This window comes from Coenobita brevimanus, chromosome 60, assembly GCF_032717465.1.
Source record: "Coenobita brevimanus isolate Jiangsu-jjx chromosome 60, ASM3271746v2, whole genome shotgun sequence".
Taxonomy (NCBI): domain Eukaryota; kingdom Metazoa; phylum Arthropoda; class Malacostraca; order Decapoda; family Coenobitidae; genus Coenobita; species Coenobita brevimanus.
Genome location: NC_137013.1, coordinates 27,795,306 through 27,815,723, shown reverse-complemented (window position 1 = coordinate 27,815,723; position 20,418 = coordinate 27,795,306). Strand labels below are relative to the sequence as shown.

Sequence of the window (20,418 nt, the reverse complement as noted above, 5' to 3'; positions counted from 1 at the left end):
CATGCAGATATATGTATTTACACTGTATATCAATATTAATGCCAAACAGAAGTCTGTCAAGGTGTATTCGCAATCTAAAAGTAAGATACCCACTGACTTTAGCACGTTTTTGTTCTGAATCCTGATTTTTTATTAACAGTTCAGTAAATCATAATTTATTTACCTGATTTAAGATAATTTGGTGTGTATGAATCCATATGGTGATAAAAATTAAAATATTTTCCTATTAAAAGTTCCGATTCGGTAAATGATAGCCAATTTGGAATTTCATCACACTGAAAAAGACGTTGCTGGAAGGACACAAGTCAAGAGTGAGAGCAGTGGACATGAGTTATTTAAGAGGAGCCTATGGAGTCACATGGAGAGAGAGGCTGACAAACGAGGATATAAAGGAGCGTTGTGGTGTGGATGTGGATGTGATAGGAAGCATTAGGAGGAATACACTGAGGTGGTTTGGCCATGTGGAGAGGATGGAGGGTGAAAGCCTGACGAAGAGAGTGTATGTGAGTGAGGTGGAGGGGGGAAGAGGGAGGGGGAGGCCAAGGATGAGATGGAGGGATGGGGTAGAGAGGTATATGAGAGAGGGGGGTGTGAGTTGGGAGCAGGGCAGTGAAATGGCGGGGGACAGGGCGACGTGGAGGCAATTTGTTTGTGGCCACCCCGAACGGGATTGAGGCGTCTGGCAATAGATAGATAGATAGAGTAGGTGAAAGAGAAGAGTACAGATAGCAGCTGGGAAAAACAAACCAAAAAAAAAAACTGTAGATGCAACTACTATTTCAGGTAATTAGTCACCTATTTGTGCCAGATCAAAGCATCAAAAATTATTTTTTTACCTACCTATCTATCTATTGCCAGATGCCTTAATCCCGTAAGAGATGGCCACAAACAAATCTCCTCCATGTTGCCCTGTCCCCAGCCATTTCACTGCCCTGCTTCCAGCTCCCACCCCCCCCTCCCTCATATACCTCTCCACTCCATTCCTCTATCTCATCTTTGGCATCCCCCTTCCCTCTCCCCCCCCTCCACCTCACTCATATACACTCTCGTCATCAGTCTCTCACTCTCCATCCTCCCCACATGGCCAAACCACCTCAGTGTGTTCTTCCTAACACTTCCTATCACATCCACACAACAATGCTCCTTCACTTCCTCATTTGTCAGTCTGTCCCTTCATGTGACTCCACATGCTCCTCTCAAATAACTCATTTCCACTGCTCTCACTCATGACGTATGTCCCTCCAACAAGGTCCAAGCTTCACTTCCATATGTTTGAGTTGGTATCACAGTACTGTCATGTAGTAACTTTTTCACTTCCATGCTCACCTTCCTGTTTCTTATCAATGCTTTCAAGGAACCAGTAACTTTTCTTCCTTGTTTTACCCTTTCAAGCACTTCACCCTCTAAACTTCCAACCTTACTCATCACACTACCCAAGTACTTAACTACACTCACATTTTCCATTTCCTTCTCATCCAGCGTCACTGTACATTCACTGACTTCTTTTCTCTCGAAGACCATAAATTTACTCTTCCCTACATTCACCTTTAGATTCCATTTCTTACATACTCTCCCAAACTCATCCACCAAGCCTTGCAGCTCCCCTTCGTTTTCACTTAACAACACAGTATCATCTGCACACAACAGTACAGTAAGTTTCCAAACACTGCCCTCTCTCATTAGGGCTGCTCCAACATCCACTGCCCTACCTTGTATCTCTTTTATAACCCCATCCATATACAGATTGAACAACCATGGGGACATGGCACATCCCTGTTTCAATTCAATCTTCAAATAGAAAAATTCACTCAGTTCACTATCCACACACACTGCAGCCTTAGCATCCTCATACGTATTCTTCACAGCATTCAGCAACATCCCATCTACTCCATATATTCTTACTACTTTCCTTGTCTATCCTGCCTGTCATGTGCTTTCTCCAAATTCATGAAGGCTGCATACAACTTCTTTCCCTTCTCTAGAAACTTTTCCACTAAAGATCTAAGAATATCTGATCTACACAACCTCTTCCCTTCTTAAAACCTCCCTGTTCTTCCCTAACTAATTCCTTTGTTATTTCCCTAACTCTGTCAATAAGTATCCTACCATATACTTTTCCTATTACACTAAGAAGACAAATGCCCCTATGATTACCACATACTTCTTTTTCCCCTTTTCCTATGTCCAGGGGAATAATTATACCTGGCTTCCAATCCTCTGGTACTCTACCTTCCTCCCAGGCCAATCTGCACATCTTCCACATCCATTCTACTACTATGTCTCCCCCATGCTTCAGCGTTTCACCACACACTCCATCAATTTCTGGGGCTTTCCCCATATTAAAATATTTCATTGCTTCCACAACTTCCATCCCACTGACGTCTTCTTCTCTTCTCACATCCCTCCACCTCCCAGCTATTTCCCAGTCACTTACACTCACATTGCTTTCAATCTCTATGTTCAACAGTTCCTTAAAATGTTCACTCCATCTGCTCACTTTTTCTCCCTTCTCCTATAGTAATATGCCATTTTTATCTTTTACTCCCAACTAACTTCTTTGGCACCCTGCCCAACTCTCTCTACCTTTTTCCAGAACATTTTCTTACATTCCTTCCACTTTACACTCAAATTCCTTCCAAATTCCTCATCCACTCTCTTCTTACTCTCTTTTACTAATCTTTTCACCATTTTCTTCCTCTCTACATATTATTCTGTCTCTCAACTTCTTCCACACCGCTGTTTCTCATCCACTCATTATATGTTTTCTTCTTTTGTGACACAGCCTCTCTCACCTCTTCATTCCACCATGCTGTTCGCTGCACCCCCTTTCTTCTCTCTTCACCCCACACATGACCTCACATGCTGCACAGATTTCTTCTGTGATTGTCTTGCACACCCCTTCCATGTCCCCCATCTGCTTCAGTCCGTATTTACCCAATCGCTCTTTAACTTCCCTCTTATATTCTACCCTTTTTCCATCCTCTTGTAACCTTTCCACCCTCCTTGAATGAACTACTTCCTCCTGTCCGTCCCTTCTTCTATTTCTCCATTTCACTTGGACATTGATTCTGACCACCACCAAGTGATGGTCAGAAAGTCCACTCCCCCAGCCTCTATATACTCTTGTATCCATAACACACCTTCTCATCCTGTCATCCACACACATCGTCAATCGTTGCCTTCCGTTCATTCAGTTCACCACCCACCCTTCTCATCACTCGCCACGTATGCCTATGGATCAGGCATCAAAATTACTTAACAGTACAGTATCATTTGCCTGCTTGATTGTAGTGATGTAAGTTGCAGTCACTCGGTGGGCATCAAGTGAAGTATGTTGCAGTTTTGGAGTTGAAAGATCCATTCCAGCCTGCAAAACTAATATGCCAGTTTCTTTCAGTTTACATTACCAGTTATATGGAAATTGTTGTGATAATAAAAAAAAAAAAAAAAAAAAAAAACATTCTTGACTTATAATGACTACTGTCTGTATAATTCTTTGAAGTGAAAAATGTATGACCATTTGATCTGTTTTTAAATATTGGTTCCATCCAGCTTCATGTCCATTTTCTCTCACCCCTGCAGTACAGTTGTGATTTTTTCCCCCTTGCTCTTCATGGATTATTTTATTTAGCTTGATGGAGAATTTATGAACTGAAGGCATTAGTTATAGACTACATGAACCCCTTCAGAACCTACATTAACATCATCATTGCAAAAGATTCTAATTTCAGTACAGCATAATTATTTGGAGGTGGTGGCAAGAATAAACCAATAGAATATATCATTGGATTCAGTGGGTTAGCCTTTACCTCCTGGTCTTCTGTGTTCCTAGTTGTTTATTTTTATGTGTTTGAAGACTGAAGATTTTTATAAGTGGTAATAGGAAAAATATATGGTAGGATACCTATTGACTGAGTTAGGGAAATAACAGAGGAATTAATCAGAGAAGAATAGGGAGGTTTTAGGAAGGGAAGAAGTTGTCTATCTATCTATCTATTGCCAGACGCCTCAATCTCGTTCGGGGTGGCCACAAACAAATTGCCTCCATGTCGCCCTGTCCTCCGCCATTTCACTGCCCTGCTCCCAAGTCACACCCCCCCTCTCTCATATACCTCTCCACTCCATCCCTCCATCTCATCCTCGGCCTCCCCCTCCCTCTTTCCCCGTCCACCTCACTCACATACACTCTCTTCATCAGTCTTTCACCCTCCATCCTCTCCACATGGCCAAACCACCTCAGTGTATTCCTCCTAACACTTCCTATCACATCCACATCCACACCTCAACGCTCCTTTATATCCTCATTTGTCAGCCTGTCTCTCCATGTGACTCCGCAGGCTCCTCTTAAATAACTCATGTCCACTGCTCTCACTCTTGACTTGTGTCCATCCAACAATGTCCAAGCTTCACTTCCATACGTTAGAGTTGGTATCACAATACTGTCATGTAGTAACTTTTTCACTTCCAGGTTGTGTAGATCAGATATTCATCCATAGAGCTGTAGTGGAAAAGTGTCTAGAGAAGGGAAAGAAGTTTGTATGTGGCCTTCATGGATTTGGAGAATACATATGACAGGGTGGATAGACAAAGAATGTGGAAAGTATTAAGGATATATGGTTAAATGGGAAGTTATTGATGACATGAAGAGTATGTATGAGGGTGTTAGGGCTGCAGTACATGTGGATAGTGAACAAAGGGAATTTTTCTGTCTGAATGTTGGATTGAAACAGGGATGTGTCATGTCCCCATGGTTGTTCAATCTGTATATGGACGGGGTTATAAAAGAGAAATAAGGTACGGCAGTGGATGTTGGAGCAACCCTAATAAGAGAGGGCAGTGATTGGAAACTTTCTGCACTGTTGTTTGAAGATGATACTGTATTAAGTGAAGATTAAGGGGAACTGCAAGGCTTGGTGAATGAGTTTGGGAGTGTGTGTAAGAAACAATTTATAGGTGGTCTTTGAGAGAAGTGAAGTCACTGAATGCACAGTGAGGCTGGATGAGGAGGAAATGGAAAATGTGAGTGCATTTAAGTACTTGGATAGTGTGGTGAATAAGGATGAAACTTTAGAGGGTGCTTGAAAGGGTACAACAAAGAAGAAAGGTTGCTGGTTCTCTGAAAGCAGTGATAAGGAAGAAGAAAGTGAGCATGGAAGTAAAAAAGTCACTGCATGGCAGTAATGTGATACCAACTCTAACATATAGAAGTGAAGCTTGGACCTTGTTGGAAGGACACAAGTCAAGAATGAGAGCAGTGGAAACGAGTTACTGGAGAGGAGCATGTGGAGTTAAATGGAGAGACAGACTGACAAATGAGGAAGTGAAGGAGCATTGTGGTGTGGATGTGATAGAAAACATTAGGAGAAATACATTGAGGTGGTTTGGCCATGTGGAGAGGATGTGAGAGACTAATGAGGAGAGTGTATGTGAGTGAGGTGAAGGAGGGAGAGGGAGGGGGAAGCCGAAGATGAGATGGAGGGATGGGGTGGAGAGGTATATAAGAGAAGGGGGTGTGAGCTGGGAGTGGGGCAGTGAAGTGGCATTGGACAGGGTGACATAGAGGTGAATTGTTTTTGGCCACCTCTTACAGGATTGAGGCATCTGGCAGTCTAGTAGAAAGATAGATAGATAGTTTGCTATTATGCATAAATATCAACTGAAGCAGATACCATCAGCTAAGCCATGACATCACAAAGCATGGGAATAGCTGAGAGATCAGAAGGTGCTGCAGTGAGCTTTCCATGTTAGCACAAGGCTGTAGTTAAATCCATGTAAACCAGGAGGAATAAATGTATTTTTTTTCTCCTGAGCAGGTCATAGGAGCCCTAGAGTTAAGGTACATATCAGAGTATATATTGAGGATTGTGCGGCATACTGTGATGGACATGTGCTAAGTTTTTATTTTTGCAGCACCTATGGAACATCACGATGGTGCAGCTGGTTTCACTCATGTACCGGGATCAGCAGCAGAGCACCATCAGAAAGCTCCTTAATGAATGGCTGGAGTCATCCCTCTCAGAGAGTTCAGAAGATGATGAAAACAACCCCATGTCATCCTCATCCTCAGTGAGTACATGTGCCATTTAAGACCACATGTTTACATGTTGTACCACAGAGAGGAAGACAAGCCTCTTATGTTTTGACAGGTTTTTATGCGATGCTTTTGGTTATTAGGTGTCATCAGCCTGCATCCCACAGTACAGGGCATAGTGTGCAGTGATGAAGAGAGGTCAGATACTAAATCTTCATCATGTGCTTCAGGAATTTTGTCAGAAGTTGAAATCTTTCCTTCCCTTTTGTGATTTAAGATTTCAAAGAGAAAGGTCTATACAGTACAGTACCTGTACATACAGTACTTGAATATACCTCAACCACTGTATCCATACTTGAATTGTAAAAGTCTGTGATATATGCATGATACCTTGACCCATTGTAATAAATGAGTTAATTATGGTGACAGTAGCCAGTACATGTACCGTACATTTTAAGTATTCAGTATATTCAATACTTGTTACACATTTTCAGAGTACTGTACTGTAATGATTGTGATAGCTGAATTATTTTTGATAAGGCCATTAGAAAATAAAGAATACAGGACCCTCCATCAGTTCCCACGGTGTCATAAAGAATGATTGAAAGAGTCAAGAATGGAAAGTTGACATTCTTCCCTTCTTTGTATTGTCATAAGGAGGTGGAGGGGGCTTCCTTTCCTTGTTGTTGTAGACCAGGGTTCTCAATCAAACTTATGATTGACTTCCTGTTGTAATACACATTTCCATTCATTGCAAGAACAAGAGACAGGACGTTTCTGCACATTCCTTCTCCCATCCTTCCTGGGGGAGATTTTAATAATTTTTCTTTCATAGCTAAGGGTAGGCAGATATAACAAGAGACATAGATTTATTCTATACCCTCCTTGTCCTTCCTGCAGAAACAAATAGTTATCACAGGGAAATAATTGTCGGTTTCTTTGTAAATATGGCCCTGGATGTGCACCATATCCCAAGAGATCAAAGAACTATTCAGGAAATCCCCTCACCCCTTGTGAACAAGGAAAATGGGGTTAGAATGATGATGATACCAACAAATGCTGGTAGAATTACATACCATACATGATTTATGCAGAATGCAAAAATGGCAAGAGGTTATGGTGACTGCACATGTGATAGCTGTTGTATGTGAGAGAGTGGGTAGTAGAAGTACAGTAAAACCTCGATATAATGGGCATCGGTAGACTGGAATTCACTTTTATCAGAATCGAGGAGCTACTGGACTAAATTCATATATATCAGAAAAAGTCCAATAAAGCCAGCGGTCCGGACTGCGTGACCTTTTCACCACAGTAAGGTATACAAAAGACATGTTTATCGGTGTACAGAACAGTATTATTTTATATATTATAACATTTTATTATTGTAGTGAAGGTATACTACAGTACAGTACTGCAGTGGTAGTGAAAATAGTTTGACAACCGTTGGTGGAATCCAGGCTAATGTCTGATAAATCGTAAAAAGTCCGGGATAGCAGAGGAAAGTCCAGATGCTGCTTTTATCGAATTTCACTTTTTTTTTTAATGCTTTGGGCCCCAATTAGTCCCTTATTGTGAGGTCTTACTCTGTATTTTATCATAAATTATTAATTGCTAGACAAACACAGTGAAAGAAATTGATTTTCTGTGTAAGATTATATTTAAGCCTGAGGTGCATACTCATTTGTAAGTTGAAGTTGTTGATATCATGAGGGTCTTGGTAAAGAATAACTGTGTAAATGATGTCTTACCTGAAGTTTGTAGGAACTGTGAGAAGTGAACCATGATATGCAAGGAATATTGACATGTAGTGATTTGTTAAATGTTCTGGTAGGTGATGATCACTTCAACACAGTAAGGTGGATTTTAATATAGTAACAGGTATTTTTGTATGTTAATTACTCTGTTTGTTTTTTCTAAGTTGAAGTGAGAGGTATCATTAAGGGAACTTTTGAAAGCTAGATTCCTACATTTTAGTGCAAGGTGTCTCATACCTCCAGTAATTAAAGTTAAGAAAAGTATGTATAGTATGGTCAGTTGCTCTTTAATACAATCTCTGTTATTCAACAGGATGCTATCTCAACATCAGACCCTGTTTCGGACTCCTCTGAGAGACTGTCACCTGTGGATGGCATGAGCAAAGAGGACAAGGTACAGAAGATGAATCGAAATGAACAGATGGCCACAAATGAGAATTCAGACACATCCACAGACACCAATAAGCTGGAGAAAGGGGACAGCAGTAAAGACAGTGGTTTTGGACGCTCTGGTTCAAACTTAGACTCTTCTCCTGATGAATCCGTATCAGAAAGCACAAAGCAGGAAAGTCATGTGTACCAAAAACACAGGTCAATGGAAAACTGTGAGGACTGGTATGCTAAGGACACAGTTGGTAAGACAGTGGAGAATGAAACTGTAAGTGAAGTTGTTGTGTCAGAAACTGAGAAGGAGGCTCACGATGAAAAACTATTAGACATGGAAACATGCACAGTGAGCACCGGCAGTCCCAAAGACACATGTGAAATGAAGAGTGTAGGGGAGTGTGATGGTAATGAAAGTGTTGAGCGGGAGAGTGATCGGGGGGGTAGTGAAGGAGGTAGTGAGGGTAGTAGTCCCATACCATCTGTGGAACAGCAGTTAGATAATGAGACGGGAAACTCATGTCTCATGCATTTCATACAGAATGATGACAAGGATAATCTGAGTTCACTAGAATCAATGATAATGAATGATGTGGGGGCAGAATCTTCACCCATACAAGAGGAAGTGTTAGATGACATCATTGCCCCCATTGAAGATGATGCTGCGCAAGAGAAAATGTGTCTCTCTCAGGAGCCTATTAAACGACCACCAAATGAAGAGGAGTCAGGATCCAGTGGGGACTCTAGTGAGAACAAACCCCCACCTCAACTACCAAAACTCCACAAGAGCAAACCAATGACAGGACAGAAGCGCTCCAGACACACCATGTCTCAGAAGATGCTCTCTGACACACAAGAAAATAATGAGTTCAGCAATTCCACTGGGTCAGAGTGTGATGAGGGACCACATGCCAAGAGGCCACACCATCAGAAGCCACACAAGATGCTTAGCAAACCTAGACCAGCTAAGATGATTCAGAAGGCTTTGCAAGAAAGGAATGTTAAAAGAACCAAACTCATCAAGAGGAAGGAGAGCAACAGTATTAAAGCAAAGGCACTCTTGCATCACCATCCAACTGCAGAGGACATATCAAATCTACTGAAGGAGTTTACTGTAGACTTTATGCTAAATGGATATGCCAACCTCCTTCAGGGTTTGAGATTGCAGGTGCTGCTTCCATACCAGATTGACCTGGACAAGTCACATCTTCTCTGGCTCATCACATATTTCCTTAGATTTGCTGTTGAGCTGGATATTGAACTCTCGCAGATCTGCCCTGTCCTCTCTATTGATGTGAGTACCGAATTGTTTTTTTTCGTAACCATTTTTGACTGTTGATGATTGAATGTTTGGCCTATTTTGCTGTTTTTTTTTTTTTTTGTTTTTTTTGTTTTTTTTTAATACCTCATCTCATCTTGAAGTGAGAGAATGAGGATGATGATGATGTTGACTGTAATGCTAGCTTCTTCATCTATAGTATTCTGAGTTTGACTTGAACACACTCATACTGATTTTATTGTGATGATAATACTGTACTGTACAATAATATTAGTTCTGTCTATTATTTTTATGTTCTTTTTGCTTATAAATCTACAGTAAATTGAAGAAAGAAAGAAAGAAAGAAAAAAAAAACTCTTAAAGTTCCACTGCTGTTTTTAGGAAAGCCAGCTTGCAGTTCCCTGCAGTTTACAGTACCAGTAGTATAGGAAATTTTGTCATGTTTAGAACACATCCTTGATATAATGTGGACTTTATGTACTGTGTTGTCAGTAGTACTCTTTCATATTCCATATGCTATGTTAAAGCAATGTGGTAGATCAGTTTTAATCATGTCCTATCCATAGGTTTGGTAAGGACTTGATTAAAACTGATCTACCACATTTTGTCTCCCATGATTATGATCTTGTCTCAAGTGAGAGAAAAGTATAGCAGGAATATAGTTACCCTTTTATTCGTATGTGGAAAGAAAAGAACTTGCTATACTAGTACTGGCTGTTCTTATTAAATGTGAAGTGGAGAGAATCTCATAAATTTTACCAAACTCTAGGGATTGTGAATTGGAGGAACTGGCAGATGAACTTCAGAGATACCGTAGCTGCCAGTTTTTCTGTTATTTTTATCGAACATAATACTGTAACACAAAAGCATGTAGAAAATCAGCATATACAGCAATAAGGATGTACCGTATGTCTCCCAGTCCTATGTGTTCAATTGCTGAAATAAATCCCTCACATCAAGTTACGCCTTGGTATGCAGAAGGGTTTCGTCAAGTGAAAATTCAGCATATAATGATGTGTCATATACTGAGGCCAGTATAACATGGGTTCAAAGGGGATACTTTGGGGATCAGGGGCCAATTAACCTAAAATCTCAAAAAACACCCCTTCCACCCTCCTGAAGTATGTCCTAGACCAGTCTGTGTTGTCGCTAAGGGTACCCCCATGGTTGGAGGACAGCTGGAGGGCCTGGATGATCACTCCATATCCTCAGGAAGAGGTGAGGAGAGGTGGGAAAAGCAAAACAGTGAGGCTGGGGGAGAGAGTAGTAGTGAGGCGGAAAGAGAGCGTGGCAGTGTGGTGGTGGGGGAACATAGGGATGAACTAGAGGGCTTTGAAGACAAGAGAGAGACATGAGGTGAGGCTGATTGCAGCATTTACACTCCACTCATTGATGGCCTTGGCTCTTCCTCATTGCTGGTGGTTGTTGCAATGGGGATGAAGGGCATAGTGGTGGTCTGCTGTGCCACCATTTTTTTGCTTGCTAGGAGCTTCCTGTATGGCCTCAAATGTTGCTGTATGCGATACATCACCGTGTCACTCCTCGATGGGATCAGATCCTTGTCCTGGATGTATGAAATTATGTCATCCATCTTTGCAAGGAACTGCTTCAGCACCTTGATATCCATTACACGAATGGACTCTTCCTCCCTACCATCCTCTCCACCTTGTTCCTCTGTTACTTATTCCCTTAGCTGAATGAGCTCCTCTGTCATGAGTTGCTTGGTGTGGCTCTCCAGGACCTCTTGCACATCAGCCTTGTTGACTTTCTCAAAGTTCTAGAGGTCAAGGGGAGTGAACACACTCCGGATTTTCTTTCCTCTGGCATTCAGTGTGCTTAGCTGTGCCTCCCTCCACACCTCCATAATGTTAAAGATGGCGTTCTTTATGTCGTCCATTTTCCCGAACTGTCACACTGCATCATTCTCCCCCTTGTTGCTTGTCGTCACCATTTGCTCCATGGTGTGACCAATGTAGCAGGCCTTAAAGCTGGTGATGGCACCTTGTGGACTGACACACAATGTGTTGGGGGAACAGATACACTATGACCGTCCACCCACTCCTTCATGCTTTCAGGGTGGCTCAGGGCATTGTCTCCCAGGAGGAGGAAACAGTTTGCCAGATTGCTCTGGCTGGCATAGTCACACAGGCAGGAGGACAGGCAACCTGCCATGTATGATCGGCAGTATGGAAATCAACCAAAGCCCGGGAGTTACTCTTCCAAATATCTCCAAGGTTCTCCCTCACATACCCTGCCAGTGTCCAGGATTTCTCCCAATGCATGGGTTTTAGTTTAAGGTCCTTCACTGCATTTTGCACCAAGGAGGAGAGCGAGGCAGTCCTTGACTGCCTTAATGCCTGGTGCATGTCATTCTTCCTTACCTGTGTAGGGAGATGCAATTTCAAAACAGGCCTGTCTCATTAAAGTTCAGAACCTGTTTTGGAGATTATCCCCCCCTCCTCTTTGATCACCTTCAACTTGTTGGGGAAGGCCCCAGTTGCCACATGGTCAGCACTAGCAGCCTTACTGTGCATGGTCACATATCCAAGGCCAGCATGGGCCTTAAACCACCCCATTAAGGCCTTGAATTCTTCCTTTGCCCCTATTCCATGTCTTTCTTTGAGATCCTTCCACAGATTGAGAGGTTGTGTGCAAATAAAGCTGTGATGCAGTGGCTGCTTTGCTCCATTAAGTTCATTAGCCCACAGCACTAGGAGATGCCCCATCTCCTCCATAATGGTTTCCCTAGTAGTAGTTATGTTGTTCTTTAGGCAATCTGGCCAAACAGCCCCAAGTCCCTAAGGAAGGCCACGGCTGAGACCAGGCTTTTCCACGGAGCTCTTAAGTTGTATGTTATGTTGTTAGCGTAGGTGATTGTGTGCAGTGAGTGCAGTCTTCCATAATGTGCTTAATAGTATGGGATGCTGGGTTATATCCTGGACAGGTGTCAGTGACGGAGTCATCCAGCCCCTTCTGATAACTTAAGAGGGCTGGATGATGCCCACATCTCAGCCTGGCCAGGTGGACCCTGTCCTCACAAGGGAAATAGGATTCAGAAGGGTGGATATCAGGAGGCTGTGCATGCAGCTGTGTGTTGTCTTTAAATGACTGAATGGAGCGGCGAGTGATTTGAGCATGGATCTGCTTCTGGAAGCTGGTCTGAGGCAGGCGAGGGGGGAGAGATGACAGTACTTGTGTATAATATCGTGTGCTGGGTGTTGTTTTGATGTTCCTTGGTGTGGGTGGATGTGCTGCCATGTAGTTTAGTGGATGTTGTAGGTTGTGGAGACTGCAGCGAAAAATTGAGTGTCTCTCGTGTCTGGATGATCCTTGACTTTGAGGACTTTGGCTTCTTGATGTAGGTAGTCTGTGGGTGTAGTAGCTGTGCAGCCCGTGATTATTTTTAGGGCCTTGTTCTGTATGGTCTGTAGAGTGTTGTTGTGTGTTTTAGTGAGGTTATGAGCCCAAACAGGGCTTGCATAATTCATCACTGAACTTATATATTGTTTGTATACTATGGTGGTTGTTTCTTTGTTGTGTCCAAATGTTGTATGGGCAAGTGACCTCAAGGCACTGAGTCGTGGTGTTAATTTATCTTTAATGTTTGTGATGTGTTGTTTAAATGACATTGATGTACTGAATGTTACACCAAGGATTTTGGATGTTTGTGTTTATGTCAGGGGAGTGTTGTTTATGGTGAGGTGTGGAATGTGACTGTGTTTTGCTGTCCAGTTTGTGAGAAGGGTCACTGTAGATTTGGCTGGGGCTATTTTGAGCCTGTTTGTGGTGAACTATTCATGTAGTGTGTTGAGGTAAGGTTGGAGGCAATGTGGGGATCCTCTCTTTGGCTCAATGGTAACATGCGTGCATATGAGGCGCGAGGGTCAGGGATCGAATCTCAGCCAGGACTGTGATTAATTTGTTAAGTTCCATTTCGGATACTACAACTGAATGAGGGTTTGATTAGAATAGGGAAGATTTGGAGTCAGCAGATCCAGTGTTTTGCCCTTGGCCTTTGATTTATGCAGCTGCTGTGAGCACGGCAATAGACATGATGCAGCTGGGGAAGGTGGTGTGTGTGTCTGGATTAACTGATGAAATGTTGAAGACCAGAGGAGATATAAGAGTGGGCATAGTAACTGCTTTGATAAATTCGATGAGACTGTCGGCCTGTAAAAGTGTGTTGTCTCAGATGACTGGCTGAATAGTGTGATTGTAATTGTGTATAAGGAGAAGGGTGATGCCCTGGAAAGAGGAATAGATAATGAAAGTAATGGAGGGAGTCCTAGGAAGTATGACAAAGGAAAGTGATGCAGTTTGAATTTATGCCAGGCAAAGGAACCAGTGATGCCATATTCATTGCCCAACAGCTTCTGGAAAAAAATATATTATAGAAAGAAAAGGGAGCTGTACTTTGTTTTTGTTGATTTGGCAGAGGCCTTTGACAGTCAGGGAGGTGGTGAAGTGGGCAATGAGAAAGCTTGGGATTGAGTAGTGGCTGGTTAGAGTGGTTATGGCTATGAATGTGGGTGCTCCCACTGAGATGCAAATGGATGGAGATTCGAGTGATGAGTTTTCTGTAAATGTTGGTGTATATCAGGGGTCAGTCTAGAGCCCTTTATTGTTTGTCATGGTGCTTGAAGCTCTTTCATGTGAATTCAGAAATGGACTCCCATGGGAGATACTGTATGCTGATGACTTGGTGCTGAGTGCAGAGATTGAAAGGGAGGTGAAGGTAAGATTTAGGAAATGGAGAAACAGAATGGGACACAAGAGTAAATGCAGATGAAACAGGAGTGATAATATCTATGGCTGGTGGCAGTACTCTCAAAGCAGAGGGAGTGTGGCCATGTGCAGTTTGCCACAAGAGTGTGGGAAGAAACTCCAACCTGTGAAGCATTTATGATAAGTGAGTGCATAAGATAATGTTGGTGTGTATCAGAGGTCAGTCTTATGCCCCTTGTTGTTTATAATGGTACAGTACTCAAAGCCCCCTCTCGTGACTTCAGAAATGGATTCCATGGGAGATGTTGTATGCTGATGATTTAGTGTGGATTGCAGAGAATGAAAGGGAGGCAAAGGAAAAATTTAGGAAATGGAGAGACAGTATGGGACACAAGGGCTTAAGAGTAAATGCAGAGAAAACAAAAGTGATGGTATCTAGGACTGGGGCATTACTGTCAAAGAAGAGGGGAAGTGGCCATGTGTGATTTGCCATGAGGGTGTGAGAAGTAATTCCATCTTGTGCAGTGTTTGTGATACGTGGGTGTGTGAGAGATGTAGAGGTATTAGAGGTAATGAGATAATGCTTATTTCATGTATGTGGTGTGTCAGGAAGAACATGTGGAGATTGCCAGGTGTGAAAGGATTGAAATTGCTGAAGAGTCTCTTGAATGTGTGGAAGAGTTTTGTTTTTGGGAGACATGTTATGTGCTGGAGGTGGGGCTGGAGCAAGCTCTGTGGGTAGAGTGAGGAGTGGTTTGAAGAAGCTCAGGGAGCCTGGAGGGGCTAGGTTTACGATGGAAGAGTTGGTAGGTAGGATGAGACTGGAGTGTATTGGTTCTGTGATGAGGGGGAGTGGATTGAGATGGTTTGGTTATGTGGAGAGGATGGGGGATGATGACTGTATGCAGAAGTGAGAAGTGCTAATGCTCGGGGTAGGGTAGCAAGTGGTAGACTGAAAAAAAACTGGGACGAGGTCACTGAGTATGACCTCAGGGATAAGGGACTAAATAGGGAAGCTGCCAGAGATCAAGCAGCATGGAGAGCTGCCATAAGGTGACCAAAGCTGATGCATTCAAGCATGTTGGAGCCTTCGAAAATGAAACGAAACGATAAGAGATGTAATGGTATTACAGGTACAGTAGTGTGCAAAAAAATGCTGATTTGCATGTGGTATGTCAGAGAGAGCATGTAGAGATTGTCAGGTGTGAAAGAATTGATTTGACTAGACAGTCTTGAGTGTGTATAGGAGTTTTGTTATTTGGGGAACATGTTATGTGCAGGAGGTGGGGCTGGTGCTAGCTCAGTGGCTAGGGTAAGGAGTGGTTGAAGGAAGGTCAGGGAGCTGTTGCCTCTCCTGACATTGAGAGGGCTCTCCCTACATGCTAAGGGATCTTTGTATGCATCATGTGTTAAGAGTGTAATACTTTATGAGGTCTGTCCAAAATGAAACCAAAGTTTTTTTATAGCTCACCAACTAGTCAGCATAATGTGATTGCGATGGGAGTTTGTGTAGCGGAGACTTTATACTTTGAGTTTTTGTCTTACACTAGCCATATCCTGCCACGTCTCTAGTCATCGGGGTAAATCTGCTTGAGCGAACATGTGTTTAGTGCACTTGGCGATTTGTTGCAAGTTGAACAATAAAGGATCTTGAAGAGCATTGTGTTTATGTAAAATTCTGTTTCACATTGGAAAAAACTTTTACAGAGACTTTTCAGATGTAGCAGGAAGCTTGTGAGGGAGGATTGTTTGAGCCGTATGCAATCTCACAAGTGGTTTTAGCTATTCAAATCAGGAAGAACATCCACCGAAGATGATTCCAAATCTGGATGTCCTTCCATAATGATCACATTGAGAAAGTGCATGCTGTAATCCATGAAAATCACCAGCTGACTGTCCATGAAGTTTCCAAAGTAGTCATCTGTAAAAGTTTGTGCCACACGATTTTGACTGAAAAACTAAATGTGCATCATGTTGCCACAAAATTTCTGCTATATCTGCTGACAGATGAGCAAAAAGAGAATCATGTCACAGTCAGTTAGGAGCTGTTTGCTTGGTCAAATCCTGATGAAAACTTTCTGAAAAATGTCATAACGTGTGTGTATGACAACGATGTCAGAGCAAAAAGGCAGTCATCGCAGTGGGTTGGAACAATGTCACTGCAGCCAAAAAAAAAGCATGTCAGAGTCACTCAAATGTGAAGATGATGTTGACTGTCATTTTTTTATTGGAAGGGCATCATTCATCATGAATTTGTTCCACGTGGTCAGACAGCCAATAAAGAGTTTTATTTGGATGTCCTGAAGCATTTGAGGGTGGCAGTGTGAGAGAAGAGGCCTGAGACATGGACAAACAAAACCTGGATGCTGCACCATGAAAATGCACCTGCTCACACATCGATCCGTATCCATGACATTTTGGTGAAGCATGAGACAACTGTCATCACCCAGACACCCTACTCTCAGAATTTGGCCCCTGTGGACACTTTTTTTATTCCCAAACTTGAAATGCATGCTGAAAGGCCACCACTTTCAGATGATAGAAGAGATAGAAGAAAATTTGCCATGTGCATTAAACACATTCACTCAAGCCCGTGTACCTCAGTGACTTAGTATCTTGGCTTGATGTGGCTAGTGTTAGACCAAAGATCAAAGTCACTGCAACACAGTACTCCTGTCGCGATCATGCAGCGCCGGCTAGTTGTTGGACTATTTAAAAAGTTTGGCTTCTTTTTGGACAGAGCTTGTATGGTTGTGAGACTTAGATAGTAAAGAAAATAATAATTCATAGACATAAACTTACAGAAATGACAATGATTAGATGGATGTGTAGTGCATCCTTGAATGCAAGGCCTGGGGAGCTAGGATTACAATCAAAGAGTTGAGAGGAAGGATGTAATTTAAATGTATTTTTACCTCCACCAAGGAGGTTATGTTTTACCCTTGTCCGTTTGTTTGTATGTTGGTTGGTTGGTGTATGAGCAAGATTACACAAAAACTACTGGATGGATTTCCATGAAACTTGGTAAAAGAATGGGCCTTGGCCCAGAATAGACTTCTTTAAATTTTGGTGCGGAGCTGGATAAAGGTGCGGATCCAGGATTTTTTTTTTTTTTTTTTTCACTTTCTTTAATATTGTGAGATAGGGCATTTTCTGACAATTTTCATAAATTTCTCTGCATGTTAGGCCTTGGCAGAGGTATGCGCTCTCCACTGAATGCCATTCTAGTTTATTTTTTTTATGGAGAAGAGTAGATTGAGGGGGGTTCGGGGATGTTGAGAGGATGGAGGATGACAAATGGGTGCAGTAGGTGAGAAGTGTTAACATGTGGGGTAGGGTTGCAAGAGGCAGACCAAAAAAGGCCCCTGACGAGGTCCTAGAGTGTGACATCATGGTTAAGGGACTGAATAGGGAGGCTGCCAGAAAGTGAGCAGCATGGAGAGCAGCCATTAGGTGACCAAGGCCTGTGCATGCAAACATGTTGGAGTCTTTATAAATTATACAAATGATACGATCAGACAGCCTACTTTTTACTTTTGTCTTTCCAGCATGAGATAATTTTATTTGGTTTTCAAGAGACCCCCCCCTTCCATATTTAACTGGTTATTGAAGACTTTGTCAAACCCTGCTAGTTCTAAATCTTTCTCCATACTTGCAAGAAATATGGTAATCTAATAAGAATAAATTTCAAATGGCTTCATTGTGGTGAAGGGATTAAGATCACATTATATACTCATGGATGTCAGTTGAGTAAGCTAGAGAAAAGATTCATTATTAACTCCTTGTGGTTGGGACAATGCTAGTTTTTTTATGTTTTAGCTAATGCCAAAAAATTTAGTTCAGCATTGAATGAGACTTCATATGAATGTGAGAGTGTTAACACTGATACCCTTAACTTTCTCATAGCCAGGACACCTCTGTCATTCTATTCCAGCAAACATTGGCTGAAGATTATTTTACATACACTATTTACATATCTAAAAGTGAATATAATAACCTGAGATTGGTAATTACAGAAGGAATTTTTTTTTTTTTTTTTTGTTCCTACAATAAGACAGGTACTAGAAAGGGATGTTGGATTGTGTTATCCCTGTACCCTGAAGATTGAGTCTACGAATGTGCATGGATGTAGTACAATTGAGGCTAAAAGGGAGAAGATTGGGAGAATGTGTGTGAGAAGAAAGTTGGATGTGTTAGCTTTTAGTGAAACAAAGATGAAAGGGAAAGGTGAGTCTAAGTTTGGGAGTGTAAATAAATGGATGTTGGGTGTTGATAGAGGAAGGGCAAGAGAAGGTGTGGCCTTGTTAGTGAGCCCAGAAGTGCAGCAGTGTGTGATCGTATGGAAGGAAGTGTCTTCGAGACTGATGTGGGTGAAAGCAAAATTTGGACGTTAGTTGTGGGTATTTGTGAGTGCATATGGGCCTAGTAGTGAAAAGGATACAGAAGAGAGGGAGTGTTTCTGGAATGATGCTGATGAGTGTCTGCAGAGTTTTGGAGCAAATGTGAATGTGGTAATGATGGGAGATCTGAAATGAGAATGGGGAACGAATGATAGGGATGTGTGTTGAGTGAGAGATGGTGGTTGGAAATACCTTGTTTGAGAAGAAAGATATTTATAAGTACAGTGGAGTCGCCTAATTCGCATATCTGTGAGCTGCGGATTTGTAATCCGCTGTACTTTGCCCAGCCAGTCCCTATTTTTTTTTTATTCCATGGAAAAAAATAAAAACTTGCGGTTCCTAGGTTCCAAAGTGGCTGATTTCCAAGGAGGTTTATAATATCCGGGCACCCATGATGTATTCCACGGCTGCTAGCCAATCACAGACAACCTAGACCTAACAGCCAGTCACAGCCTGGCCCTGGTGGTGAGTGTGCACGCCACAGCTGCCATTTTTTTTACCTCCTGTCCCACTAATCGCCAACTACGTATGTTTCTCCGTGAGTTCTGAGCACTACCTGCCCCCCCCCCCTTTTTTTTTTTTTTTTTTTTTTTTAAAGGTTATCTCTCCCTGCCCCAACCCCCTGAGGCAACATTTGACATGCATTGAATATTTCTCAGATTGTCTGTTTGTGATTGCTGTTGAATAGTTAGATGTAGCTAGGCTGCTGTAGGGGGGTTCCACGAGGGCCCAGACAAACTATCCTTTTTTCCCATTGGTTCTTAACTTTGTAAACCGCGGATTTCGTAAACCGTGGGTAGGTACCAGTCTCTAATTGCCGCGGATTAGGCGACTCCACTGTATACCTGGGTGAGGCAGGAGGGAGGGAGGGAGGGTTGTTGATAGAGCATTGATGGACTATGTGGTTGTGTCCAGGAATGTAAGAGGAAGATTGTTGGATGTGAGAGTTTTGAGAGGGGAGGGTGGAGGTATATCTGATCACTACCTGGTGAAGGGAAAGTTGAGATAGGTATGAGGTGGGTGAGAGCTAGGAGAGTTAGGTGTGGCAGAGAGGTTTTGGAAGTGAGTTGGATAAAAGAGAGAAAATGATAGAGTATCAGGAGAAGTTGAAAGATGAGTGGAACGCAGTGAAAGATCAGGAAAATGACAGTGTGGAGGAGGAATGGCAGTTATTTAAGAGTGCTGTGGTGGGACATTCGGAAGAGATGTGTGGTGTGAGATGAATGGGTGGTATCAGAAAGGGAAGTGAATGGTGGTTCGAGGAAGTAAGTATGGCTGTGGCTGAGAAGAGATGTGCATATGAAATGTGGCTGCAGAGGAAGAATAAGGTGTCATATGAGAGGTATAAGAAAAAGAGGAATAGGGGGAGAAGGGCTGTGCATGATGCTAAAGTGGCAGTAGATGAGAGGTGGGGTAGGCAGTTAACTGAGAATTTTCAACAGAATAAGAAAATGTTTTGGAAGGAGGTGGAAAGGGTGCAAAAGGGAGAGTCTGGGAAGGAAGAGCGAGTAAAAGCAGAGGAGGGAAGGATGTTAATTGAGATGGTTGCAGTAAGGATGAGATGGGCGGAGTATTTTGAAAGATTGTTAAATGCAGAGGAGGAAAGGGAGGCTGAAATTGTGGCCGATGGAAAGGTGCAAGGAATAAATTTGTTGAGAGAGTTGAATGATTCTTTGATCATGATGGAGGAAGTGCAGGAGGCAGTAAAGGAGATGAAAGCAGGGTAAGCTGCAGGTATGGATGGGTGTGCTGTGGATTGCCTGAAAGGTGGTGGAACGACTCTTGTTGAGTGGTTCGTAAGAATACTGAATGTGTGCTTTGTGAACTGTATGGTGCCGTTTGACT

General features: G+C 42.4%; 1 protein-coding gene across 1 annotated transcript in view; it reads left to right on the top strand.

Annotated features, from left to right (window-relative positions):
- tim (timeless) overlaps positions 1-20,418 on the top strand; it is a 394,051-nt gene that overhangs the window by 212,409 nt on the left and 161,224 nt on the right. The window contains exons 9-10 of the mRNA XM_080274845.1: positions 5,911-6,066; positions 8,099-9,463. Coding sequence (XP_080130971.1) covers positions 5,911-6,066; positions 8,099-9,463 — 1,521 coding nt within the window. The remainder of the gene's footprint in view (positions 1-5,910; positions 6,067-8,098; positions 9,464-20,418) is intronic.